General features: G+C 68.6%; 1 protein-coding gene across 1 annotated transcript in view; it reads right to left on the minus strand.

Moving 5' to 3' along the window:
• The window catches only part of HMCN2 (hemicentin 2), a 109,501-nt gene that overhangs the window by 2,853 nt on the left and 80,021 nt on the right, over positions 1–26,627 (minus strand). Inside the window, exons 53-89 of the mRNA XM_012721201.1 lie at positions 26,213–26,374; positions 25,967–26,080; positions 25,158–25,360; positions 24,493–24,574; positions 23,836–23,967; positions 22,939–23,082; positions 22,711–22,870; positions 22,514–22,638; positions 22,004–22,187; positions 21,256–21,353; positions 20,590–20,856; positions 19,984–20,174; positions 19,507–19,588; positions 19,284–19,420; positions 18,669–18,810; positions 18,447–18,591; positions 17,158–17,285; positions 16,555–16,711; positions 15,986–16,107; positions 15,066–15,230; positions 14,737–14,844; positions 14,401–14,535; positions 13,967–14,101; positions 12,960–13,150; positions 12,123–12,336; positions 11,225–11,359; positions 10,123–10,313; positions 8,838–8,919; positions 7,223–7,492; positions 5,638–5,787; positions 4,473–4,610; positions 4,257–4,378; positions 3,694–3,931; positions 2,742–2,804; positions 2,491–2,613; positions 1,344–1,472; positions 564–875 (exon numbers count right to left, since the gene is read on the minus strand). Of these exons, the coding sequence (XP_012576655.1) occupies positions 564–875; positions 1,344–1,472; positions 2,491–2,613; positions 2,742–2,804; positions 3,694–3,931; positions 4,257–4,378; positions 4,473–4,610; positions 5,638–5,787; positions 7,223–7,492; positions 8,838–8,919; positions 10,123–10,313; positions 11,225–11,359; positions 12,123–12,336; positions 12,960–13,150; positions 13,967–14,101; positions 14,401–14,535; positions 14,737–14,844; positions 15,066–15,230; positions 15,986–16,107; positions 16,555–16,711; positions 17,158–17,285; positions 18,447–18,591; positions 18,669–18,810; positions 19,284–19,420; positions 19,507–19,588; positions 19,984–20,174; positions 20,590–20,856; positions 21,256–21,353; positions 22,004–22,187; positions 22,514–22,638; positions 22,711–22,870; positions 22,939–23,082; positions 23,836–23,967; positions 24,493–24,574; positions 25,158–25,360; positions 25,967–26,080; positions 26,213–26,374 (5,676 nt within the window). The remainder of the gene's footprint in view (positions 1–563; positions 876–1,343; positions 1,473–2,490; positions 2,614–2,741; positions 2,805–3,693; positions 3,932–4,256; positions 4,379–4,472; positions 4,611–5,637; positions 5,788–7,222; positions 7,493–8,837; positions 8,920–10,122; positions 10,314–11,224; positions 11,360–12,122; positions 12,337–12,959; positions 13,151–13,966; positions 14,102–14,400; positions 14,536–14,736; positions 14,845–15,065; positions 15,231–15,985; positions 16,108–16,554; positions 16,712–17,157; positions 17,286–18,446; positions 18,592–18,668; positions 18,811–19,283; positions 19,421–19,506; positions 19,589–19,983; positions 20,175–20,589; positions 20,857–21,255; positions 21,354–22,003; positions 22,188–22,513; positions 22,639–22,710; positions 22,871–22,938; positions 23,083–23,835; positions 23,968–24,492; positions 24,575–25,157; positions 25,361–25,966; positions 26,081–26,212; positions 26,375–26,627) is intronic.

Genomic DNA, 26,627 nt, shown 5'->3' on the forward strand with positions numbered 1-26,627 from the left:
CAGCCCGCTCCTTCTCCACCCTGCCCCACCCCACCCTGGAGTCAGGGGCTTATTGCGGGTGGGGGTCCCCCCTGCTCGCCGGGTGTTCCCCAAGGCATGAGGGGAGACGCAGCTCCTCACACAGGCCCTCTGCCCAGGACCCGAAGGACCTGAAGCCCAGCTGCCCAGGCGCCTGCCCCTTCACCCCCTGGAGCCCAGCACCACCCTCCGCAGGGTCAGAGGCTGCCCAGCCCAGCTCCCCAGCCGTCTCCATCTGTCTCCTATGAGCCCGGGACATTCTCCCTCAGCCCTGAAATCGCCCTCCCTGACTGCTCACTGCTGAGCACCAGGAGGAAAGCCTCTTAAAGCTGGTTTCTGGGGACGCGGGTCCAGGGGCCCCTTCGACCAGGGTAGGGGCTTGGGGAGTCCCCCACCGCTCCTGGGGGGCCCTGCCTGTTAGCACAGCCGGAGCCCTCTGCCTGCCCGTGGGCTCCGGGGCGCTAACACCGCGGTGCCACACCCTGGTCCAGGAGCCCAAACTAACATCAGTGTGCCCCCCGCCAGTGGCGGGGGCACAGCCTTACCTGTGCACGCGCCGTTCTGCCGGATGAAGCCCGGGGGGCACCCGGCCCATCCTGCGCTGCCCAGGGCTCTGGGGCTTGGCCGGCGGGAGACCCAGGCGTGGTGAGGGCCTCCCGGGACAGGGGCTCGGGGCCGCAGCCAGGGGCCCCGGAAGCTGACAGTGGTCACGTTCTGCCTGCTCGGCCCCAGCGGGGTGCAGGTCTGGCCGTCGGGGAGGAGGGTCTGGCCCGGGGGGCACAGGCAGCGGTAGGTGCCCTGGAGGTTGTGGCACTGGTGGGTGCAGGGCGGGGGCAGCTGCAGGCACTCGTTGATGTCTGAAAGGGCAGGGGGCGGGGCGTGAGGGGGCACCTCTGCACCTGGCCCCGCAGTCTCCGGCTCCCCGTCTCCCCAGGACCCAGCAGCCTCAGCTGCCACCCTTCCCTCTCTTGGACCAGCCCAGACTCCGCACTCGCTCAGGCCCCCCCTCACACCCTACCTAAGCTCCCCGGAGCCCCTCCTGCCCCCACCAGCACCCAGGAGCCCGGGGGGGACCTTGCAGGTGGGGGGTTGGCACCACTAGCCGGGGGGCCCAGCGGTGTGGGTGCACACAGTGTCACGAAATCAGCATTATCCCTGCCATAACTGCTTAACGGCGGGGGGCGGGGGGGCTCCCACCCAGACAGGGAAGGCCGGGGTGGGGGTGGCGGGGGGTTCCCACCCAGACAGGGAAGGCCGGGGTGGGGGTGGCGGGGGGCTCCCACCCAGGCAGGGCAGGCCGGGGTGGGGTGGCGGGGGGCTCCTACCCAGGCAGGGCAGGCCCGGGCCCTGGGTCCGGTAGCCCCTGAGGCAGCCGCAGCGGTGTCCGCCAGGGGTGTTCTCGCACAGCTGGTTGTGGTGACACTCGTCTGACTGCTCCAGACACTCGTCCACATCTGGGGACGAGGCAGGGGCGCCCGCAGCCATGAAGACACAGAGTGACAGAGGAGCCGGTGCGACAGGGCCAGGGCGGCTGCGGAGCAGCAGAGGCCGCCTCCCGGCTGGGCCACGAGCGGACTCGGCCCCTGCCTGCCGTCTCCGGGCGCCTGCCCCCAGCAGGCGAGGCCCCGGGGCCCCGCAGAGCAGCGCCCAGCCCCAGCGCCCAGGGCCCACTCGCCAAACCAGGCCTCTGAACCTCGGGTCCGGGTAAGGCTCGCTGTGCTCTGCTGAGAGCCCTGGGGCCCCCGGCACGGCACCCCTCTCTTGACAACAGGGGCAACCACGGGCCCGCAGTGACAGCCGCCTGTCAGCAGCCGCCCAGAAGCCTGGCCCCGCCCTCGGGGGGCAGCGGGGGCACCACGAGGCCTTCTCGGCAAAGGGGCGCCCCCCACATTCGTCCACTTCTGGAGGCAGACAGCAAACGCACAGGTCCCCCACATCCCGTCGCCCTGACTCTGGCCCAGGCTTCCCAGGCTCAGGAGTCTCTGGACCGAGGCCTCTGCCCACCTGCTGGTCTCTCCTTCCCTTGGGCCTTGACCTGAAGCCCGGAGCCCAAGGCAGCCTTGGCCTGCAGTGTCTGCCCTTGGCCCCACCGGAGGGAGCGGAAGGACAAAACTCGGGTATCGCTGTCCTGACAGTGTCGCCGGTCACTATTTGTGGCCCAGCGGCTTTGCTGAGCCCACAAAGGGCGCCAGCAGAGGTTTGGGGTGGGGGGGTCAGCTCATCTCAATCCCTGTAGCCGGCCATGGTGTCAGAGTGCCCACCAGACCTCTGGAGCTGTGTCCAGGCTCAGCAGGTATGAGGCCAGGAGCATGTGTCTGGGGAGCCCAGTCCTCGAACCTCCCCATCTGTATCCTTGAACCAGGGAGCTCCCCAGGGCCAGGGGCTTCAGAACCCCAGCTGGCATCGGGGCATCTGGCACCCACTGGGGCATGTGTCCCCGCCGGGGTCCTGGCCTCTCCCTGGGGCGCTCACCTCTGCAGCTCCTGTCGTCCTTGGCCAGCGTGAAGCCAGCCGGGCAGGTGCAGGAGAAGTGGCCGGGGGTGTTGTAGCAGGAGTGGGAGCAGGGGCTTGGGTCATCCGAACACTCATCCCTGTCTGGAGGGCGGGGGAGGGGCTGTGCTGGTGTTCGGCGCTCACGGGAACCCCCCAGTCGGCGGAACCCATCGCCCACCCCTAAGTGGCGAGGCCTCCCTCGTCATGCCAGGTGTGAAGAGGGTGCTCACCCACACAAAACTCCCCCTCGGCGTCCAGCTCGAAGCCCTCGGGACAACCGACTTCGTTCTCTTCTGCAAGGCAAAGGGGACCCGGCCTGAGGAGGGGGCACCCAGCCCGAGGCTGCGTCGGGACAGAGCAGCCGGCTCAGAGCTCCCCTCCCCCAGCTTGGCCAGGCTGAGCCCCCGGCTCCCAGGTGGGTGACCAGGCCCAGGCCCGAGCAGGTCGGTGCCAGTGCCCACTGCCAGACCAGCCCGCCGGCGGCACCGGCTATGGGACCTGCCCGCTGGTGTCCATGCCCGAGGGCACAGAGCTGGGAGGGGACGCCCACTGAAAACCGTGCTCCTAAAACCCAAGGGCCGCCCAGGGGGAGGACATGGCCTAGTGGCGTCGGGAGGACACGCGGGACGGCTGGACGAGGCAGGGGACCGGGCAGTGGGCGCAGGGTGGGCAGGCTGCGTCTGGAGGCGGGGAGGAGACCAGACGGGCTAGGTGAGGACGGCACCCTCGATGCTGCCCGCGGTCTGGGCGCCAGGGGAGGGCTCTGGCGGCGGGCAACGCCCGGCCCAGTTTGCCGACGGGCGCCGAGGCTCAGGGCGGCCCCACGGCCGGGAGTGGAGCGGCTGGCCCGCCTCAGCTGCCAGGCCCGCCTGCCCGCACTCAAGGCTAACGGCCCGCTGGGGTCTCGGATGACAGTGACGGGCCTGGCCTGCACCTCGGGGGAGATATCGGGCAGGTCCTCGTGGGCGCGTCCAGCCATGGCTCCGGCCACTGGGAGGGGTGTGGCCGTCCCCTTGGGGCTCGGGATGTGGGTGTGCTCCCGCTGGGGCGGAGGGGCCCGGGGGTGGCTGTCTGTCCCGAGTGGTCCGTGTGAGCGCGCGGGGGCCACTGGCGTTGAGCCAGCGCTCCTGGGCCTGGCAGGTGGGCGGCGGGGGGCGGGGCGGAGACGAGGCCGGGCCTCACCGGCCTGCAGGGCGGCGGTGAGCTGGAAGTGCAGGGCCTGGGCCTCGGGGTCGAAGTCGGAGCGGACGGCGGAGGCCTGCAGGTGCTGCACCAGCTGGGGCTGGGGCCCCCGGGCCGCGTCGTACTGGACGCTGTGGTTGCAGCGCAGGGCGGCCGGGAGCCCGTCCTGCAGGAAGCCCTGGGTGGCGCCCACAAACAGCTGGCCGGGCCCCGTCTGCACGTAGCGCTCCTGGAAGTCCTGGGGGGGGTCATGGGAGAGCATTCGGGACTGGGAAGGACAAGGACCTGGGACCCTCAGGACCCCCTCAAGGGCTGAGTGGGTGCTGGGGAAGGAGACCCATGAGCTTCCCGCTCTCCTTCCAGCCCGTGGGCTCCCGGGGCGGTCACGCCTCCGTGGCCCTGTAGATGTGGCCAGGCGCACACGGAGCACCCCCCACCGAGCCCAAGGCCACGCACGCCCAGCCCAGCTGCCGTGTCAGGAAGGAGTGGGCCCGCTGCTCGGGGCGGCCGGCCAGGACAGCTCAGAGTCCGCCAGCCTGCTCCTGGGCTCCCGCCCCTCCCACCTGCACTTGAAGGTCCGCAGCGGCCAGGCTCTCGGGGACGTTGCCAGCGACCTCCACGTCGAGGAGCAGGAGGCCGTCAGGGTCCAGGCCCCGGGCCACCTGGGTCATGGTGAGCAGCTCTCCTGCAAGTTGTCCCCACCGGCCTGGAGTCACCACGGGGCGAGGGCCTGGGCTCAGCACCACCCCCGCCCCGCACCTGCGAGGAGCCCGGCTCACCGGTGGCGAACTCCACGTGAGACTCTTGCCGGAAACTGCCGCCCGTCAGGGAGTGGCCGTTCAGGGCGTCTCCACTCTCTCCAGCCAGGGCCCAGTAAACGGGAGCGATGGTGACCACGAGCACCCGCATCAGAGGCCCTGGGCGGGGCGGGGCACGGGACGGCTGAGGCTGGTCCTGAGGGCAGCCACGCTCCCGCGCTCGGCCCCTCTGCGGCTCCCTGCTGCCCTGGGGAGGGCTCAGCCCGCCCCTCCCTGGCCTCAGTACCTGGGCTGGTTATTGGACCAGAACCTGGGGGTGAAGGCAAATACCCCCCTGACGGAGTCTTGACAGTAACAAAATGTATTTACACAGAGACCTGCATGTACCTCTTGATGCTCGACAAATACTGAGTTCCACTAATCCGAGGCTGCCGGGCGGCCTCGGGGCCGGGCTGCACACACCTCTCATGCTTCTGGGCTGGACTCGGCTGAAAAGCAGCCGGCTGTCCTTCCAGAAGGGCCGGCGGAGGAAGGGCCGTTCGCCACCACTGGCTCTCACAGAGCCAGACCTGCCCGGGACGTGGGCTCGGCCCAGAGCCGCTGGACCTCGGTGCCAGTTTTGACTCGACAGAGCCGGGCCCGCCGGGCGCCCGCCACGGCTGCGCCTCCTTCCGTGGAGGCGGTGGGCTATCTGGGCAGCGTCTGGGGTCACCTCCCCGCCGCCCGCGCTCCCAGCGGCGCCCATCCTGCCTGGCCACACGGCTGCCGCGGGGGCAGCTCTGGGAGCAGCTCAGTCCAGCCTGTCACGCCGCCCCCTGGGGGAGGTCCGCGCCATCTCTCCAGAATGTTCCCTTTGCTCAGGACATGCCATCTTATGACGTGTTTGCAGGTGGGTGGCTCGCCTGCCTCCGGCCGGCTCTACTCCACATCTCCCCTCCCCGTGCCCTGCAGCCCGCCGGCCTTGGCCGTCTCCGGCCACCCTTTCATCTCTCGAGCAGCTCTGAGCTGGGCAGAGCCTTCAGATGGCATCGCCTGACTGGCCGCCAAGGCAGCTGTCTTGGGGGTGGGGAGGACGGCGTGCCCCTAAATCTTGGACTGGGGTTCGACTATTCGACGCACTGGTTTCCTTCAAGGGTGCCCCGAGCTCGGGCTTGGCGCCCTGGCCGGGGGGCGCGCTGGCACTCACCCACACTCGCAGGGACGTGGGTGATGCTGCTGCGGACCGTGGTGGCCCCGGCACGCGCCCCCCGCTGCACGCTGGTGTTGAGGGCGGCCACGCCGAGCCCCTGGCCGTTGATCACCCCCGTCATGCTGCCCCAGCTCCCCCGGGGGTCGTCTGCGAGGAGGGAAGAGAACGAGAGCGGAGCGGTTGCCTCAGGGTGAGCAGCTACCGCCCGGGTTTGCCGAGGGCCAGGCTCACGCAGGACGTCAGGGGCCCGGCGGCACACGCGAGCGGGCGATGGACTCAGGGCCAGGGGCCTGGCTCGGGGCAGAAGGGGGCTGTGGAGACGAGCCCCCCATGAGCGGGTGGGACCCCAGGACCCGAAGACCTGTTGGGTTCTGAAATGCCAGGAGCCCACGTGACAGGGGCTGGCGTGCGGGCAGGGCCAGGGCACCAGGCCGGGGGTGCTGCGCCTGAGCCCCGCATTGCACCAGTCGTCCTGCCTCAGGCCCGGCTGGGGAGAGGCGGGGGCTGGGCCCCAGCAGACACCAGGCGGCTGCGAGCAGACGCCGTGCGGGCACAGTCAGCCGGGAGCGGGGCACAGGGGCCGCTTCCGCTGGCTAATGGGCCAGCCGTCTCCCCTGGACAGATGGCATTCCAGGGGCAGGAGACAGATGCTGGCCTGGCTCTGCTCATCAGTGCTCAGGGGAAATTAACAACAAATTACCCGTGATCTGTCAAAAAATAACATAAAACATTCGACTGCCAGGACCCTAAATGGGTAACAGGGCGCTGGCTAGTTTTGGGTTCCAGGAAGCATGCCGTTTCCTGCAGCCACAGCTGGGCTTTGATGAGATTTGATACCCATCTGGGTTGTCTCTCGTCGGTATCTGCCACTCCGGGGGTTATGGGAAGGGCAGGAGAAGGCCACGACTTGGCCGCTGCACTCGGGAGCTGCGGGAAAGGAGCCTGCCCTGGGCACCTTGAGGAGACGGGAACTTGGAGACCAGGAACGACCAGCCACGGGCGACTCACAGCCCCCGGCCCCCACAAGGCCCGGATGAGTCCCGCTGCATCCCAGATGACGGGACAGGAGGGAGAAGAGACTTTCCCTAGCAATGCCCCTGGGGAAGTCACTTCCGGAAACCAAGCAGGTTGCACAAAGGCACACACAACCGCGGAGACCGTCGGGGAAGCGTGGGTTACTAGTGAAGTCAGTGGCGACGACATTCAAAAACAAAAAGAGGGTTTGCAGGAGTGACGCGGAGCATCAGGGCCGGGGGCCCTGGCGAGCCAGCCTGGCCGGCCCAGCTCGGGACGAGAGCTCGCCCTGGGGGTGCAGAGCCCGTGGGGTGTGGAACGTCCAGAAAGCAGACGCGTCGCCTTGGCCGGTAACCTGGAAGAGCCGGGCCTGGCACCTCACAGCCTCGGTTTCCCCTGCTGTCGAGGGCAGGGTGGAGGAGAGGATCCCCGGGGCCCCTGCGGGTGCAGTCTCGGTTTGCGTCTCCGAGCAAGGCCACGTCTGGGAGCTGGCAGTGGCCGGGCCCCGGTGCCCCGCAGGCGACACGCAGGTCCCCGCCCGCAGGAGGCCCTCCCCGGCCCGCCGTACCTCTCACGGCCAGGACTGCCCGGGCAGTGGCCGAGCCCAGGGCGTTGTGAGCCACACACTCGTAGGCCCCGGCGTCGCCGGCCTCGGCGCGCTCCAGCCACAGGCTCCCGTCCGGCAGGGTCCGCAGCCGCCGGCCGGCCCGCAGGGGCTGCCCCGCCCGCAGCCACTGGATGCTGGGCGCCGGCTCTCCCTCCGCCTGGCACGGCAGGGCCACTGCGTCTCCGGAGCTCACCGCCACGTCTTGCGGTGCCACCTGGAATACCGGGGCACCTGGGGGAGGCCCAGGCAGCTTTAGGGCCGCCAAGCGGCCACATCCCTCAGACAGGCTGAAAACGGGGCGGAGAAGATGCCCACGCGGGGCGGCCCCCCACCCCCACCGCCACCCCCAGGGCCGCTGCCGGCGTCTCCTGCTGGCTGGGTCTCGGGCGGCCGCTGCTGGCAGCGTTTCACGCTCCGCGGGACGTGGCTGCCTCCCGGCGGCAGGAACTAGGCAGGGTGGGGGCCCCTCGCTCCCCAGTGGCTCAGATCTAGGGGGGTTTGCTTCACCGAACCCCAACTGTGCAGACGTCACCGGCTGATGAGGCGTGGCTGGCGTGAGCTGCAGCTACGAGGAGCCGCCACCCCGCACACGGCCCGCTGCTGGCCGACACGTCGCTGTGCTGACTGTGGGCGCATTCGGGGCCTCGCAACAGAGGGGGGCCCCGGCCAGAACTGGCGCTACGTGTCACTGAAGGGGCGGTGGCTGGGGTCTGTCACTTCTGGGGAGAGACTCCCCGAGTCTCTCCAGACCCTCAGTCTTCTCATCTGACCTCTTAGTTCCTGCCCGCCTATGGCCCCTGAACCCCCAGAGTGTCTAAAACGACAGACAGGCCCAGGCCGGCAAGGGCGTGGCCAGCAGGACAGGCGCCGTGGGAGGTCACGCGCGTGGCCACACCTTGCTGGAAGCCGCACGGAAACCAGCAAACCACAGCGGCCACGGCGCTGGCTGGCGGGCAGGGCCAGGGGTCCAGGGCCAGCGGTTTCCCAGGGCCGAAGGTGAGCTGCGAGGCCCCTCCTGAGGCCCTGCCTCTCCTGGCTTCTGGAAGCTTCTAGCGTTCCGGCCTGAGCCTGGTCGCCCATTCTCAGCCTCTAGCTCCACAGCACCGCGCCCCTTCCCGCTCTCCTCGCCAGAGCTTCCGCGGTGACATTTAGGGCTCACCCAGGACATCCAGATAACCCCCTATCTCATGCTAAACTTCATCACATCCGCAAAGCTTTTCCCAGCCACGATCGGGTTTACGGGCCCCGGAGGCCAGGCCAGGCCCCGTCTGGGGGAGCCGCTTAGCAGCCCGCAGGGTCAGCGTCTCCTGGGGCTGGGCCGGGTGTCCTCTCTGACCCAGCCGAGGGGCGAGGCCGGCCAGTCGGCCCTCCGGACAGACAAGTACGAAACCCGAGGCGGTCAGCGCCTGCGGGCACCGCGATCTCGGCGACGGACCCCGCCCGGCTGTGGGGCCCCTGGTGCACCGCGTGCGCGAGCCCCCAACACTGGCCGCGCTCCGGGACACCTCTCTGCTCCTCTGCCACCTTGCCGGTGGCCTCGCGGCCCGAGCACCCCCGCAGGCCCGCCCGGACTCACTCTGCAGCACGAGGAGCACCACCTTCTCCACGGCGCCCAGCTCGCCCCGCGCCAGGCACTGGTACCGTCCCGCGTCGGACCTCTGCGGGCAGGCAGGGGCGTGCTCAGGGGTGCAGGCCGCTGGGCACCGAGGGCGCGCAAGGCCACCCCGGCGGGGAGGGGCTTAGAGCATCAACCAGCCGGGGCTCGGGGACCCCCAGGGCAGGCCGCGGCAGGTGGGCCCCGGGGACCAGGCCCTCTGCGTCTGGAAGGGGGCCCGGTGGAGACGCCGGAGGGCAGCTGTGCACTGCTGACCTGGCCCCAGCCCTGCCTGCCTGAGATGGAATGTCACAGTGGCACAGTACTAGGGCTCCTGGGGAACCGTCCAGGCAAACAGGCGGTGCCGGGGCTCGCGTGTCCTTGTGCCAGCACACTGCGCCCGTCTCGAGGGAGGCAGTTTGCCGTGACTCCCCAGCTCGGGTGGGAGGGGGCTGGCCTCACCCCTGCCAGGGAGAACTAGCCCCGGGGGCGGGGTAGCCAGGGGCCAAGTTCCACGCCCAGACGGTGGCCCCCCGGAGGCCGCTCGCAGGGCCCCCTTGGGGCAGCCGGACAGGCAGGTAAGCGGTCCGGGGCTCAGACCAACAGGGAGGCCCAGCTCCCCCGGACTAGGAGGGCCGTCAGGGCGCCGTCTCGCACTCGGGGACGCGCTAGGGCCGACTCAGCTTTCCAAGAACCGCACTGGCTACCCGGAGCCCCGGGAGACACTGGGCTCACAGCGCCCTGGGCCTCAGGCTGACAGCTGCTCCGGAGACGGGTCCCCGGCCGGTCAGACCCGGCGTCCACCGCGAACCTCACAGGCCCAGCTCCGGCCCAGGGACACAGTGGGGAGCGGAACGGGGGCTGCCCGTGCCCGGCAACCGCGTGGACTGGCTGCCACTGACCTGGGCACAGCCGCTGTGGGCGCTCACCGGCTGTGGCCTTTGGGAGCCTGTTTTCAACTGTAGTGGGGCCTGCTCACCTGTCTACCTGGCCTGGCATACACAACCTTTATGGGGTTGCCGGGAGCCAGTTCTCTTAACTTCCTCGTACAGGGCATCTCGCTGACTTCACAGAAGCCCCCGGGGTAGAAAGAACTGTTAGCCCCGCTGAATGTGATGAGACCGAGGCGCAAGGGTGCTAAGTTCCTGCCCCAGGGAGTGGGAGGTCTCTGGGTACAGGCAGGAAGTGCTGGGGCTCTAGAGGCTGGTGCCACATAAAGAACCCTCCTGAGCGGTCAGAGATGCCCGGGGCCCTCCGGCAGCCTTGCCTCGGTCCTGCGGATGGTCAGCGAGCCATTCTGCAGCCGGTGCCGGAGGCGGCCGCCCCGCAGCGGAAGGCCATCCTTGAGCCAGCGGATGTCGGGGGCCGGGTCTCCACGGACCACACAGTCCAGCCGGATGCTGCCCCCCACAGGTTCCACCAGGTAGGAGAAGGCCTCCCCCTGCAGAACGGGGGGCTCTGCACGGGGTTTGGGGCATCAGACAAGGGGTTAGAAAGAAGGGTCTGTCGGGCTCAGTCCCCATGAGCCCACCCCCCAAGGCCTGACCTCCAGACCCTGGAGTCCAGAAGCTCCTGGGGCCAGGCCTAGCTGTGTATAATCAATACTTCTGGGTGGGGGTCAGTGAAGTAGACTGGCCGTGGCTGCTAGGAATACCACACTGGGAAAGAGCTGAGGGGGAATGGTGCTGTGATTGATTAGTGATGCCCGAGACGGGCACAGGAGGGGTGGCAGGGATATGAGTGGCATATATTCATGTTCACGGAGCCCATCTGCAGAGAACCTGCCAGTACTTTGAAAAACAGAAGCCACGGGCCATCAGGACACCTCTGTAGGACACAGCAATGATAGAGACATTTCCAATCCCTGTTTCATATAGATCTCGAACTGTTCTTGGATGGCCTCCATTGGCTTCCGGGCTTGCTGGCTTCCTGAGGTTGAATCTACCAGCCGCAATAAAGATGCCCTGGTGCCCTGGGCTACTCAGCCCACCCCACACGTCCTGGGGCTGAACATGCTAAGTCAGTACGTCACCATGGTGACAACGCAGGCCCGGTCAGGCTTGAAAGCGTCACACTTTTTTGCTGGGTCCCCAGGCCCCTGCCCCTCTCCCATACTGGCACCATCCAGCAGAGAGTAGTGCTTCAGGTCAAGGGGCCAGCTTTTTATTCTACCTGCAGCTGCGTCCTCTGGGGACCCCACCCCTGGGAGGCAGGCTTGCCAAGTGGGGTATGAAACCTGGGACTGGGTGTTTTATAAAATCCCCGGGGACCCTCATGCACAGCCAGGGCAGGATCAGAGGTCAGGAGGCCAGTTTCATAGAAACACCAGGTCAGCAGAGGTCTGGGGAAAGGCCACAGGCCGGCCCTACCCTTCACGTGGACGAAGCTGAGCGCCTGCACGCGGCCCACTCTGTTCTCGGCCCAGCAGACGTAGGTGCCACTGTCCTCTCTGGTCACGGCCACCCGCTGCAGCGTGCTGCCCCCGTCCTGTTCAGACACCCCCTCTGTGGCAGAGAGAGACACCTCGAGCCCACGCCGTCCAGGACCTCCTGTCCTGAAAGCCTAACTCAGCCCTGGTCGACAGCAGGTGCTTAATAAGGAGACAGGCAACAGGTGTCTGCCTCCCCGGGTGGAGGGAGACCGGCCTGCGTCCGCCCTGGGCCCACTCCCTGACGGGGTGAGTGCCGGGGTAGTCGGCGGGCCTGTTCACACAGGCCGCTCCAGGAAGTGGTGCTGCGTCCCACACATGGGGCCACGAGGGCTTTGTTGTGGGCTGGCCACGCCCGTGCCCCGGGCAGGGGCTGCTGGTCGCTGAGGCAGCGTTTACACTGGGGATGGGCCCAGAGGAATCACATGAGCTCACCCCGCCGCAGGACCCTGTTATCTGGAGGTGAAGAGGCGGACTCGGAGGCTGAGTCACCCGCCCCAGCGCCCAGGAGGCGGAGGCTGCGCGAAGGCGGCGTCTGCACACGCCCTGGGCACCGGGAGCGGTCAGGAGGCCCTTGGCAGCCATCGGCTTAGCAGCTACTTCTCAGCTCCCACTGCGCGCCCTGCAGGCCCTGTGCCTCCCCGACCACCAGCCCGGGCCCGGGCAGAAGGACAGGGCCCCACAACGGGGTTGCCAAGGGGGCCCCACGAGTCTCCGGGGTGAATCTCTTCTGCAAGTGGCTTCCTGCCAGGTCTGGCACGTGACTCAGGCCCCGTCCCGAGGCGGCGGACCGCGGGCCCAGCCGACACCCTGCCCCTCCCCACGGGCTGGGCCCAGACCTGTGACAAGCCGGTCGTTGACGGTCCAGCCGATGCGGGGGGTGGGGCTGCCCCGCGCGGCGCAGCGAAGCCACAGCCTGTCCCCGAGGCGCAGACTGCGGTCCCCGGGCAGCGTGGTGAAGACGGGCAGTGCCAGGATGGTGAGGTGGACACGGCGGCGGGCGCGGCCCACGGCGTTCTCAGCGGTGCAGGTGTAGGTGCCGGCGTCCTGGCTCTGGGGGCCGACACGGTCGCCCTGAGAGCTGCCCCCGGGGGCCCCACGGCCCCGCGCAGCCTCCATCGGGCTCGGCTCCTTCGCCGCCAGGGCCCTGGCCGAGCACCTCTGGGCGCCCGGCCCTGGGCTCAGGCTGGGCCTCGCCGCAGGCTTGCGGAGGGCGGGGACTTGGGGGCTCTCAGAGAGGCAGGGGCCCCCACCACGATGCCATCTAACCAGGGGGTCCCAGGCTAGAGCATGGCACCACGCAGCCGGGTGCCCACCCTCCGAAGAGCCCACTTTGCCAGCTGGTGCCTGATAAGGGTGGGGGTGAGGGGGTTCAGGCCATGCCTCTGGCGCAGGTCAGCCTTGTCTGGTTCAGAACCGAGTGCAGTTTGGGGGCCAGAGTCGTGGGCAGTTGCCCAAACCCCACACCCTCTGGCCAGCACCCTCTACCCGGGGTCCGGATGCGGCTTGGCTCCGCCCCTCAGTAACAGCAATCTCGGACCAGGTACATGCTGTGAGCCGGGACAGTGACACCTGCCCCAGGTTCCCGGGGTTCAGAGATGCCCAGGCGCCACTCAGAGCGTGGCCGAGGGGTGGACACTGCGGTGGCTGCCCTCGGCCCCAGTGGCCCGGCTCACCTCTGAGTCCTTCACCAGCAGCTCCCCGGAAGGCTGGACGATGAACTTCCCCTCGACGCCAGACACGGGCTGGCCGTCTTTTTCCCAGGTGATATCCGGCTGGGGACTGCCGCTGGCCGTGCAGGGCAAGAGGGCATGGGAGCCTTCGATGGTAGACAGGTCAGCGAGGCCAGTCTCGATCTTGGGGGGGACTATGGGGGTGGGGAGGCCACTCAGGGACTGGGCTGAAGGGGGCTTCCTGTGCCCCAGGGCCCCAAAGCTTGGCACACCCCAAGATCCTTCCACCACCCCACCAGCAGCCCACAGTCACAGACCACAGGCCACTGCGCGCGCTCAAGGGCTCTCTGGCACCAGAGCTTCCGGACGAGGTCTCTGAGCCGCCGCGCAGGCTGGGTGCCTGTGCTGGGCCCGGCCAGGAGCACAGCAGCAGCCCCAAACACGTCCTCCCCCGAGGGGCGCCGCGCTGGGCAGAGGGCGGGTCACTGGCAGGGCTCCTGTCCACCCCCCAGTGCCCTCAGAGGCACAGTGGGATAAGGGGGCTCAGGAGGAGGCGTGGAGCCCGGGGTCCCTGGGAGCCCACAGCACCGGCCCACCTCAGCCCCCCGCGGCTGTCCACCGGACGGCCGCCAACCAAAGCAGGCCCCTGGGGGCCCAGCAGGACTTGCGGGTGCTTGGCCAGGGAGGCCTCCTTTCTCTGTTCAGATTAAGGGAGGACACTTTCACTGTCGGTGCGGGCAAGGGCCAGAGAGGCCTGTCACTGGGAAGCTGAAATGAATGAGGGATGACAGACAGGGCAGCGAGGGCCAGGCAAGAGGCAGGGAGGGCGAGACCGGAGCCACATCTTGGGTGCAAAATGAGACAGTGTTTTTCTTTCTTTTCCTTCCAGAACCACCAGCTGCCCTGGGGGCAGGGGTGGGTGCCGGGTCAGGCCGGCCTGGGCCCAGAGCTGGGCAGGGAGGGGAGCGCGTCAGGAGCCGGAGCCCCGCCTGTCTCCCGGCACCCCCCACCTTGCACCACCAGCCGCGTTCTCCCCAGGGCGCTGCCCACGCTATTCTGGGCGACGCAGAAGTAGTTGCCGGCGTCGTCCGGGCTGACGCGCACAAGCCGCAGGTGTCCACTGCGCAGGACCTGGACGCCGGCTCCTGGATTCGGGGAGGGAGGGGGGTGACCCGGCAGCAGGGCCTGAGGAGCAGCTTGGGCTGCTCGGCGTGGCCAGCGGCTGTGGCCACAGGGTGGCAGCGTGAGCCCAGCCCAGGGTCCCACCCGCAACCTCCTGACCAGCCTCGGACTGAGTTCTGCAGCCGGAAAGGAGGGCGGGGCGGCAGGCCAGGTGGAGGGACAGGTGACCGGGGGCCGGCGGGGCTTTTGGCAAGTCTGGGAGATCGCGGGGCGCGGGGACGCCAGGCCCAGCCCCCGCCTCCCGCCGGCCCCGCAGACGCACCGGCCGCGACACGCAGCCCTTCCTTCTGCCAGGTGACGCTCGGCCGGGGCAGGCCCAGGGCCTCGCAGGGCAGCAGCACCTCCTCCTCGGCCACCGCGCGCAGCACGCCGGGCAGGGGCCTCACCACGGGGGGCGCTGCAGGGAGGGAGACCTCGGAGGTGCCGCACCTTCAGCACCAGGTTCCGCCCCCGGGGGCCTCCGCGGCCGGTGAGGCCCTGAGAGCGGCCGGTGGTCCTGCCGACTCTTCCTCCCCGTCGGAGAGCAGGGCGAGGGCCGGGCCTGGCCACCGGGAGCCCAGGGCTGCACCTGCCGCCCGCCCCCGCCCCGGGCCTCTACCTTGCACGGTGAGGGCCACGTGCTTGTGGGCGATGCCCGCGGCGTTCCGGGCGGTGCAGGTGTAGCGGCCGGCGTGGATGGGCAGGGCCTGCCCGATCTCCAGGGCTCCTGCGCGTGGGGCGGGGCACGGGAGGGGCGTGGAGCGGCAAGAGGGCCAGGCCGGGCTCTGCACACCCCGCGGGTGTCTCTGGCCCAGCCCCGGCCCGCTCGGGAGTCGGCGGGGCGGAGCCCTGGTTCTGCCCCCACCCAGAGCGTGAAGCGAGTCCCTTCCACTCTCCGGCCTCAGTTTCCCCGTGTGTTCCACGATGTGTCAGGCTCCCCGTACTGACCTGAAGGCAAGACGCGGTGGCCGCTGCCCCGCACACCCAGCGGGGTGCCCGCCTTGGCCCAGGACACAGCGGGGGCCGGCACGCCCGAGCTGTGGCACGTGAGCACCACGGGCGCCATCTTGGTCACAGTGAACTCTGTCTGGTCGTCGGCGATGGTGGGGGGCACTGAAACGCAAGACAGGGCTTGAGGCTCGGCCGGGGGCCACTGGGGGCACGCGGCCCCCGGGCCAGGCAGATGCCCACGAGGAACAGACTGAGCAGAGGGTGACGTCAGTGAGGAGTGTCGGGAAGGGGGCAGCAGAGAGGGGGTCACCTTCACTCCCTCAGCGGCTACTTTTTGCTGGGCTTTGGGGACACCTAGGGGCTGCTTTCTGCAGCGCCCCCAGCCAAGAAAAAGCTGAGTGGCAGCCGAGGGGAGGGAGGCAGCTGCACCCCAGGGGAAGTGGCATTTACCCTGCCGCCTGGAGGAAAAGCAGGATTGACCAGGTGAAGGGAACAGTGTTCACGTCAGAGGGAACAGCATGTGCAAAAGCTCTGAGGTGAGGAACAAAAAGCTGAGCGGCCTGACTGGACCCCGGAGCGAGGCAGGCTGTGGAGTCGGCTGGGCCAGGGCAGGGTCAGCATGAGCAGGTGACACGGGCCCTGGGGGCCCAGGCGACAGGCTGCACCCCCCCCCCCAGAGCAGTGCGTGGCGGGAGGGGTGGTCACCAGGGTGATGACAAGATTACGCGTGGATCAAGAAGAGGCGCCTCCTGGAGCTCCCGCACGCTGGGGCAGTGCTGCAGCAGGGTTATGCCAGCGCAGGTAGGTGGGAAGCGGGGGCGCGGAGGAGGTGGCCGAGCAGCAGGACGGTGGCGGAACGGTCAAGCCCGCAGCAGAGAGCGGCCAGGGGCGGGGCCCGCACCCCCCCCGCCACTCACCGTGAACGGTCACCAGGAAGAGCCTGCGGGCCTCCCCCGCCTCGTTGCTCACCACACACTCAAACTGACCTGCGTCCTGAGGCCCGGGGGCCGTGAGGAGCAGGGCGTTGGAGGGCAGGAGCCTGGCGGGCGGGCAGACAGACACAGACGGCCGTGAGTTGGCGCAGGGGTCTGGCCGGGCGGGCTCTCACAACCGCTCCCGGTCCTGTGCCTGCCCCAAGCCTGGTTCTAGAAGTTTCTTCCGGGAATTTCTACCCACTAAGGTCTAGCTGCTGAGTGTGGGCGATTTAGTTTCCCCTCATTCCCCCTGGGCCACGCCTACGGAGCAGCCACGTCCCGATCCCCAGCACCATGCTCAGTTAACTGAGCGCCCGGCTCCCTGGTCAGCTGCGCCTGGAGGGCAGGAGCAGGGGGAGGGGTCTGCAGTCCTAACCGCCCCCGCCGGCAGCCCAGGTGGGGCCACGAGCGCTGGCTTTGGTGAGACGCCCACACCTCGGCCTCACTTTCGGCCCGGCGCCCCTCCGCCTCGAGCCCCCACCCCCTCCGGCACCCCAAGCCCCGCTCAGTACCGGTAGGCGCCCTGCTGCAGATGGAAGTCCAGGGTCTGTCCGTCCTTCCACCAGACCACGAGGGGCTTGGGGGAGCCGCTGGCCTCACAGGGCAGCGACGCGGGGGTGTGTGCAGTCAGCGTCAGGTTGGAGAGGCTGGGCGCGACGGCTGGAGGCTCTGGGGAGACACCGGAGCTGGGAGGCGGCCAGAGGCGGAGCCCTCCCCAAGAAAGCAGGGCAAGGGCGGCGCAGAGAGACGCCCTGGAGGGAACTGCCCATACGAGTCTCCAAGCTGGGGTGACGGGCATCTCCGCGCCCCGCCCCGCCCCTTCTAGAAAGAGCCTCTGGGCATAATTCGGCCTGCCAGCCCGAGGCCAAGGTGCTGGGGCAGCCAGCGCGGCGCCCAGCGGCGGCGTCCTTTCAGAAGGCCCTCTGGGCTCCTGCGGTCACTCAGGTAGCAGCGCGGCCCCCCACCCCCGCGAGGCCCCGGGGGCGGGGTGAGCGGCACCTTTGGGTGTGCCTGCCCAGTCAGCACTAATGCACTTTATGGTCACTGCTCTTGGCGCCGTCAGCGACATGACCCAGACACAGCAGGATCGGGCCCAGGCTGTCCCCAGCCCCTACCGAAGACCCGGAGGTCGCGGCCTTGCCGATCGGAGCCTGCGGAGTTGGACGCCAGGCAGAGGTAGCGGCCCGCGTCCTGAGGGAGGACGGGCTGGATCCTCAGGGAACCCTCTGGCAGCACCTGCAACCTGGGGTGGAGGGGGGGATGCGGGCACCCGCACACCGGCGAGGCCCCAGGAGGGCTGGGTCCCCTGCCTGTGCCATCTTCCCAGCCGGCGGGGGCAGCTCAGGATCGGCGGAGAGGCCGAGGCCGGCTGGGGCACAGCTCAGGCAGCTCCCAGCCCCGAGCTACACGGAATGGTGAAGGGGCTGCTTCCCGTCTCCTGAGACCTCCCGGCGCCCCCGTGGGGGCAGCGTCTCCCCAAGAATCACACAGCAGCACCCTGCTGGTCGGGAGCCTGGCCCCAGGCCCTGAGAGCGGCCCCTTCCCAGGGGCGGGGCTGGGCGGTTTAGCTCCGCCCCGGCCACAGCTGATTGGACAGCGGATGAACCCATCAGGGGGGCGGAGCCAATGGCGTTCTCTGCCCTGGGAATTTGGGGAGGGGACTCACAGGCAGCTCTCCAGACCTGAGGTGCCCCAGTCTGAAGCAGGCGCCCAGTCAGGGCCCTGGAGAGGACTTCTCTGCCATGGGCACAGGGAAAGAGGGTGCACCCTCCCAGGCTGGCTTCTGTCTCGTCACGCAACGCCTGGCTCGGGCTGGTGCTGGGGCACCCGCTCAAAGGGGCCAGGCTGCCCCAGGGAGACGCCGTCCAGTCAGTTTAGGGTGCCGGTCACTTGGCCTTTCCCTTGTTTTGTCCTTCCAGACTCCAGTTCCCACTCTCATGACTTGAATGCACCAAAAAACAGTAAGCCCAGGAAACCCTAACCCCACCCTCAATCCCAATAAAAGCAGGACGCAGACGCGTGCCTGTCCCCGCCCACAGGCCAGGGCGGCCAGGTGGGCATCGTGACCCCGGTGCCAGGTCTCGTAAGACATCATTGGTAAAGGGCGTCCTATAGTCATAAGAACCCCAAGAATCCAGTCTTGATGTCAATAAGCTGAGGCCAGAGGAGGAAGGGGGAGGTAGAGAGGAGCAGGAAGCCCCCACCCCTGAAACAGAGATTACTGTAGGGGCCAAAGTCAAACCCAGACAGACGGACAGACGGATGTGGGCCGGGCTCTCAGTGCCTGGCCATGGGCACCCTGCCCGGGCTCCAGGGGCCTGTCCTGATGACTAGTCACCTGCCACGTGGATTTCTGTTTCCTGCTAGCAAACATACACCTGAGACCCCCCCTTTCCAGTCCAACCTGGGGTTCTCAGGGTCCAGGGGGGCTCCATCCTTCCGCCAGCTCATCAGGGGCAGGGGGGCACCGTCCGCCTGGCAGGGCAGCAGGGCCGTCTGGCTGACCGAGGCATTCACTACGGCTGGGCCGGGTCGGATGGTGGGCACCACTAGGGGAGGGGCAAGAGGGCGTGGGTCCCGGGAGCCTGTCGCCCCGGCGGGGTCGGGGCAGGTGGGCACCACTCACTGTGGATCTCCACGTGGAAGGCCACGCTGGTGCTGCCCGCGGCGTTGCGGGCAGTACAGCCGTAGTCCCCGCCGTCCGCCAGGCTCAGGGCCTGCAGCTGGAGGAACCGGCCCCGCTCTGGGAACTGGGTGTGCGCGTCGGCCTGCGGGGTGAGGGTGCAGAGTCGAGGCTGGTGGGCTGGGGGGCTTCCCCCTCCTCTCTAGAGCCCCGGGCAGAGGCCTCATCAGCACCTGGACTGGCCAGGGGGCCTGGGAACTGGGGGGACCTCTGCCCCGTGGTTGACCCCCACCTGACACATACAGAGGGCCCTCCGAGGAAATGGACTCCCACGGGAGGCCGTGGGCAGCGGCTAGACCAGGAACCCGACAACCGTGGGCTGCTGGGCACAGAGCAGCTCCGTGACTGGGCCTGGGCCGCACAGCAACCCTCTGCGGCCCGAAGGTCCAGCGGGAGACGCAGGGTGTGCGTGGGAAGGCCCTGGCGCAGCTCTGAGTCTGGCCTCAGCCTCCACACCACCAACAGGGTGACCTGAGGGTGGCCGTATGACGGGGTGGGAAGGTGGGGCGCGGGCCCGGCCCCTGGGGTCCCATCATGGCCCGGCCTGGGCGGCCGCACCTGCAGCAGGACGCCGTCTCGGTGCCACTCAATCTCGGGGGCTGTTTCTGCCTCCACGGTGCACTCCAGGACCAGCTGCCCTGGCGCCAGGCCAACCACGGAGCGGGGGCCTCGGGGCCCGAGCACACTTGGGGGAGCTGTCAGGAGCAGAGGGCGTGAGGAGCAGCCCCTGCAGGGCCAGTCCTTCTTCCCGCCCCCCCCCCCCTGCTCTGGCAGCCCCTACCTTGAACCCTGACCCGGAAACTCTTCTCGACGTCACCCACTGGATTCTGGGCCAGGCAAGTGTACAGTCCGGCATCGCCCACCTGGGGATGGAACAGGTGACCAGCTGCTCCTGCCCCGGCCTGCCCCCCGCCCGTCTGGGTTCTTTTACACATAAGAGCCCAGGGTCCAGACGCAGGCCTACTGAGCCCGCCTCCCGCCTTCCAGCCCGGCCGCCCCCTCTCCCGGACGGTGTTCTCTAGGTCCGTCTCATCCTTGCTTCAGAGGTGGGCAAAGCCTGCCTCCTCCAGGAAGCCCCCCTCACTGCGCCGGTCCTCCTCTGGCCAGGCAGGTTTCTGCACCAGCCTGGACGCTGCCCTGGCGGGTCACCTCTGCATCCTCACCCTGCGCGAAGCTGGCGCTCAGCCAAATCCTGCCAGTGCTGCCTGACCCCTCCCTGCCCGTCCCAGCCTCTTCCCAGCGGGGTGAGGGAGAAGACCTGCACTGCGTCCACCCGCAGCACCCGGCCAGCCCGATGGCCATTCTCTGTCCAGTTCAGGGCCTGCCCGTCCTTATGCCAGGTGATGTTGGGCTGGGGCGTGCCCTGGGCATCACAGGGGAGCTCCAAGGGCGTGCCGGGGGTCAGTGACAACTCTCCAGACTGGCCTGAGTCCTCGATGTAGGGGGGATCTGCAAGACACCCCACCGTGGGCCGCCATGGACGCTGTGCCCAGAGTGCTGCGTGTTGGGGCTCACCCGCACCCCTCCCCTCCAGATGTCAGAGGCTGACGGAGCATAAGGAGGTGGGGTGGGGGGTTGGGATCGTGTTTTGGACACGATTGTTTGCGCTCTGAAGCCAGCTGAGACACGGTGGGGAGGGGACCCACCGCCGACACGGCTCATCTAGTCTATAGCCTGGGAGTGGGCAGGGGAGCAGCCCCTAGGCGGGGCAGGCCCAGGGCGGGTCAGAGAAGTTGCCGCCCCCCCCCCCGGGGAGACCCCGGCCCTCTGGGGTGGGCCTCACTTCCCCTCACTGCTGTCTGTGCCCCCGAAGGCCCGCCCCCCTCTCCCTGGGCCAGAGGGGCCGCTGAGGGCAGGGACCCACCCATCACGGTCAGCTGGAAGCGCCTCCTGGCTTCGCCCGCCTCGTTGGTGGCCACGCAGGAGTAGGTCCCCGAGTCGCCGGCTCCCACGGCCTCCAGCCGCAGCCCAGGGCCCTGCTCCGGGCTCTGGGGTGACCAGGGCTCCCCATCCTTCATCCACGACACGAGGGGCAGGGGGCTGCCCCGGGCTTCACAGGGGAGCAAGAGCGGGGAGCCCCGCGCCACCGCCAGGTCCTCCTGGAACTCCACTGGCTCCAGGACCGGTGGCTCTGTGCAGGCCGAGAGTGGACACGCGCCATTTCACCCCAGCCAGCCGCCCTCCCCGGGGCCTTTGCCCGCTGTCCCTTCTCCCGGGCCATTCCTTCTCGTCTCCAGTCCTTGGCCTAGACCTCACCCCTCCAGAAGTCTCCCCTGAGCGCCCAGCCAGGTCGAGGCCCTCTGGGGCTCTCGTCGCCTCGCAGAGCTGCTTCCCTGAACTGTCCTGCTGGCAGGACCCACCCTGCTCCTGCCCCTCCGGGGCTTGGAGGCGCTGGCACACCCCGCATCCAACGGCTGCTCGTGAGATGGGCGAATGCGCGGCCGAGCGAATGGGCTTGGGGAGCCGCGGTGGCCCCAAGGGCTCTGAGCCCCGCCCGAAGCCCGAGGACCCCCGAGGCCGCCCCGCGTACCGTGCACCTGCAAGCTGAAGTTCCTGCTGGTCACGCCGGCCGGGCTGGCCGCCAGGCAGGTGAAGGTGCCAGAATCTGCCAACTGCACTGGGGAGATCCTGCAGCCCTCGAGAGAGGGGCGGCGGGGAGGAAGGAGCGAGGCGAGAGAGGCTACTCAGTGGGAGGGCCCCGCGCTGGCCCCCGTCGCCCGTCTCCCAGCACTTGCTGCGGCGGCTGCAATGCACCCCAGTCCAGCCTCTGCCAAACCTCTCCTGGCACACAGACTCCTGCTCTGATGCCTGCGGGACTCGCCAGGGGTCCCCAGCCACTGCCTGCCTCCACCCTCACTCCCGTAGGACCTCTTTTCCCCTGACCTCTCCTCCTAGCTGCTCGTCAGTGACCCTGAAACGGATCATCCCGCAGCCCCCGCCACGCACGCAGGACCTGGGGGCTGACGAGTGCCAGCGGGGCAGGGCACAGGGCCCACCCCGCTGCCCAGGGTCGGGCGCTCTGAGTGTGCTCAGGCACCTTCTTCCAGGAAGCCCTCCCTGGTGTCCCCAGCCAGGGTCAGGCTGAATCCAGCGCAACCAGACGTCGGCACTGGGATCTGAGGGGGTGGCTCTTCGGTTCTCCGTGTCACAGACTTCCTTGTTTATCTTTTTTTCATTCTAAAGGCCAGCCGCATGTGATTTTAAAGCTGAACCGCCTGAAGAGGCCGTCTGGAGCCTGCGTGCCCCTGTCCAGCCGGGCCGGGACTCCGCCCCCTTACCTGAGGGTGCGGCCATGGCCGTGGAGGTGGGCGCGCTGGGAGAGCGGGAGGGGCAGGCCATCCTTGAGCCAGCTCACGTGGATGGGCGGGGAGCCCCGAACCGGGCAAGCCATGGTCACCAGCTCCCCTGGCCTGCTCACCAGGGCCCCTGAACCCGCCGCCCCTTGCTCGATGGTGGGAGGAACTGGGGGTGGGCGGAGAATAAAGCAGGCAGTGAGGCGGCAGGGCGGGGGGAGCATTGCAGAAGGTGGCTGTCGAGGCCAGACTGGCCACAGCGGCCATCGTGGAGCCGGGCTCCCCCTCCCCCAGGATGAGGCTGCGCTGCGGGCACGGCCCCGGCTCTCGTCATCTCCGTGCTCCCCGACTCCCTCGCTGCACCCTCAGTGACTGCCTCCGGTCTGGGGAGGCCCGGAGAGGGCAGACCAGGCCCCCTCGGCCCTCAGCTCCCCTGGCCAGGCCGGGGGAGGTCCCCCCGCCACTGCTGACGCCCCGGGGCCCGCGGCGGCTCACCCAGCACGTTCACGGCGTGCAGCCTGGCGTCCTCCCCGGCCACGTTGTGGGCCACGCAGGTGTAGGCGCCCGAGTCAGAGGCCCTCAGGCCCTTCAGCACCAGGGAGCCTTGGTCCAGGTAGAACCTGGCAGGCAGAGCACAGCCGTGAGCGCCCGCAGCGGCCCCCGGGGCAGGGCAGGGCATGGGTCGGCCTTACCGGAGGTGGGGGCCCGCACGCTGGCCCAGGGGGGCCCCGTCCTTCAGCCAGGCCACTTCGGGTGGCGGCTGCCCGTCGGCTTCGCAGTCCAGCTGCACCTCCTGCCCCTCCAGCACGCTGTGCTCCTGTGTGGCTCCCGAGCTCCGAATCCGGGGCGCCACTGTGGCAGGGTCAGAGGTGAGGGGGGCACTGGCAGGGTGGGACCCGGGGTGGGGGGCACAGACATACCCAGCACGGCCACCACGAAGTCCTTGCGCGCCTGGGCCTGGGCGCTCTCGGCCACACACGTGTAGGTGCCCGCCTGGGTGGGCTGCAGGCGACTCAGCTGGAGGCGGCCCCCCCGGGAGACCACACCGTGCGCCACGCTGCTCTCTGTGGGCAGAGGCCGTGCCAGCCCGCAGCTGCACACCCCCAGGCCGCCCCCGGCCCCCGGCGCCAGAGTCCCCGGGCTCCCAGAGCAGGGTCCCTCCCAGGCCAGCCTGGAAAGATCCCGATGGAGTGCCCCACATGCTGCTTGCACTCACAGGGAAACTGAGGCCCAGACAAGGGCCGCCTCTCCCCACAACCGGCCTCAGCCTGGTCTCTGGCTGCTGCCTCCATGTCCTTCCACTGGGATATTCTTCCCAAAAGAGCCCACCCCTTTTGAGCCCAGCGGGCCTGAGGCTCCTGCTGCCACATGGAGCCGAGCCGCGCCGGAGACCAGCGTGGGTCTGCTGGCCTCGCCGGGGCCGATGGCAGCTGGCACTGAGGCTCTTCAGCTGATCGGTGGCCAGGTGGGGGGAGGAGGAGAGCGGGGCTGGGACAAAGGCCTGGGAAGGGTGAGCTGCGGAGGGCCAGGTCAGGGCTGAGTGCCTGGAGCCGCTGAGGGCGAGCGGCTATGGGCGTCAAGCCTGGCCGGCGGTGGGGCCCCTGGCTCCCCCTGCACTTCTCTCCCTGGGGAGCGGCCTGGGAGCACACACAGCAGAGGCCCCCAGCGGATTCCCGATGTGGGGGCTTTGAGGGCCACATTGATGGAGAAAAGGGGGGCGTGGCCAGCACCACCCTGCCAGCTGTTGATTTTGCCAAGAACAGTCGCAGCCGCAACACCCCCTCTTTCACCGTCACACCAGGGCCACACGCACTCACCAACGGGCATTCTGTCCCTCAGCCAGGTCACGGTGGGCGCAGGGACCCCGGTCACATCACAGGTCAGGACCAGGGGGCTTCCCGCCACCTGGCTCACCACCTCTGTCTTGGGGTTCTTAAATGTTGGGGGCACTGCAGGAGAGAAGCCAGATCCCCAGAGTCCAATGACTCTCCCTGCCATTTCCTTCCTCTTGAGTAGAACTAGGGTACCCAGAAGACCCCCTGGGCTTGGGAGTCAACATTTCCCACTCAGTCACGTGTTGATCCAGGCTGTTTTATTCACAAACGTGAGCACAAGCAGCAGCTGGCCATTTCGGACACAGACACTTGAAATATGTGACTGTTTCAAGACATTACAAAGCAGCACCTCCGAGGATCTGCCCGGCAGAGACGTTACTCGCGGCTGACATACAGCAGCTTGCAGCCTGTGCCCAGGCAGACATCACCAATCGATCCCAGGGCTCTTGCTCAGCCAGGGTGAAGTCGCCCACGCCAGGCAGCATCCCCGTGGAACAGAAGGGCTGGGCTCAGGATGAAATACCTTTGCCCTCAGGGACCCAGTAACCCCCCTTCTCCCGCTCCTGCCCTGCATCCTTGGCCTCTCAAGTGTGGCAAGGGGTCCCTTGGCAAGGGTCGGACGGCCAGGCCCCAGCTTACCCTGGACGGTGAGGATGAAGGTCCGCGTGGCCTCCCCGGCCGCATTGCTGACCTTACAGCTATAGAGACCTTTATCTGACACCTGGGACACAGGGCATGAGGAGAACGTGTATGTGGGTAGGAGACGGGGAGCCTAGGGGCTCCCCCAAACATGCAGTCCCAGAACATTCCAGAGCAGCAATCCTCCAGATATGCACGTCCTGCCTGAGAAGCCAGGGGGGTACGGGACCCACTGACCTTTCCCAAAACCTCGAGAGGCAGGAGGGCTGATGGACAGGGAGTGTACGGGCTCTGGAAGATACCCCCACCCCCCGCCCGCCCCAAAGCCAGCCACCCTGTGGGCTAAGCTGGAGGAAAAGCTCCTTGTTCCGGGTGGGCCAGGAGAAGGGAGCCCAGGGGGGCCCAGCCAGCAAACACCCCGCCCCAGGAAGGGAGGGCTAGCAGCATAGCCGGAGGGCCGGATAAACTCCCAGCTCCAGGGAAACGGAGGCCGGCTGCGTGGACCTGCTCAAGGTCACTGTGCAGGTGGGAGCCTGGAGGCTGCGCCCCAACTCAGCTGGGGGTCAGGTAGGCCTCCGAGGCAGCAGCCCCCATGCCGGTGCCCCCAGAATCGCAGGAACCAGCAGGCATATCCCTACAGCCACCTGCGCCACGAGGCTGCTCACCTGGGCGTCCAGGATCTCCAGCCTCTGCCCCCCTGGCAGCACCTGCGTCCGCTGTGCCGGGACCACGGGCTGCCTGTCCTTGAACCAGGTCACGGCTGGCTCAGGGTGTGAGTCCGTCTCACAGCTCAGCACAGCTTTGTCCCCTGACCGCACCAGAACCACATCCTGGGGACCGCCAGGCGCCTGCCTAAAAGTGGGGGGGACTGGGCCAGAGACAGGGGAGTGAGGCCTGGCGGCCACAGATGAACAGCCCGCGGGGGGACCTGCTGGGCCGCCTGGGAACGCCTCCTGCCCTCTCTGGGCCTCAGCTTTGTACCCCGGAGGAGCAGACCCCAGCTGGGTGAGCGCCCGCCCTGGGGGCTCCCACCACCCCATCACGAGCAAACCGGCATAGAAGCCCCGTGGCTGTGAACCCCGGAGCGGCTAGAGGAAGCCTCCGTGAGTCCTGGCTCGAATCTGTGGCCAGCTTGGCCCCAGAAGGACTGTGAAGAGCGTGAGACCCCAAACAAGCTCCAGGCCAAGAACCCCAGATGGCGCAGGCTCGGGAGGCCCCTCGGTCCCCTCCTGGCTTTGGGCTCCAGGCACAGGCTGAGAACTCAAGCCCCCCCGCCATGTGGGCGGGAGCTGAGGCTCAGAGAGGGGCGCGCCTTGCCCGGTCATGGAGCCAGCACGTGAGGGCTGAGTGTGCCCAAGCGTGGGCGGCGCCCCAGACCCAGCTCTGCCGCCTGGACCCTGCAGGGCGGGCTGGGCTGCCGAGGGCGGGGCCCGCGGCCGTGGGAGAGCGGGCGTGAGGCTGGGGCAGGCTGTACCCAGCACGCTGAGCTGCACCAGCTTCTGGGCTCGGCCGGCGGCATTGAGGGCCTCGCAGACGTACGTCCCCGCGTCGGACGGCTGAACCCGAGCCAGCTGCAGTGTGTGGCTGCCTGCAGGGGTTGGGAGCCAGCCCCTCGCACCAGCAAACAGGCCTGGTTCTAGGCCCCCGCTATAGCCCCCCGCAGACCCCCGGCCCGGGCTAGGGGGAGCATGTGGCTGGCCCCTCGCCTCAGTTTACCCACCAGGCAGAAGGAAGACCTCTTCTCCCAGGGAGAGGGCCCGGCCGTCATTGTACCACGTGACCTCTGGCCGCGGGTGGGCGTGGACCTCGCAGGGCAGGGAGACGCTGCTGTTGCGGGTGCTGGACACCTGCTCTGAACTCGGGCCTGCGATCTGCGGCGGGACTGCCCCACGGCCACCGGAGCACAGAGAGTCGCATGAGGACGCCCCCAGCCGGGGCAGAGAGCCACAGCGGGCTCCGGGCTTTACCTCGGGCGCCCTCGAACCGCGCGGCCGGGAGAAGTCACAGCCGTCTCCCAGATGGGCACAGGCTGGGCCGTCCAGCGCAAGTCCCTTCCCCGGGCCACCCGCGGGTGGGGCAAGAGCCGGCATATAAATCGGTTTTCCATTCTAGATCTCGAGAGCCAACCCTGTTAC

Source organism: Condylura cristata, unplaced genomic scaffold (genome assembly GCF_000260355.1).
Source record: "Condylura cristata isolate star-nosed mole 26May11 unplaced genomic scaffold, ConCri1.0 scaffold00006, whole genome shotgun sequence".
In the NCBI taxonomy this organism is placed as follows: domain Eukaryota; kingdom Metazoa; phylum Chordata; class Mammalia; order Eulipotyphla; family Talpidae; genus Condylura; species Condylura cristata.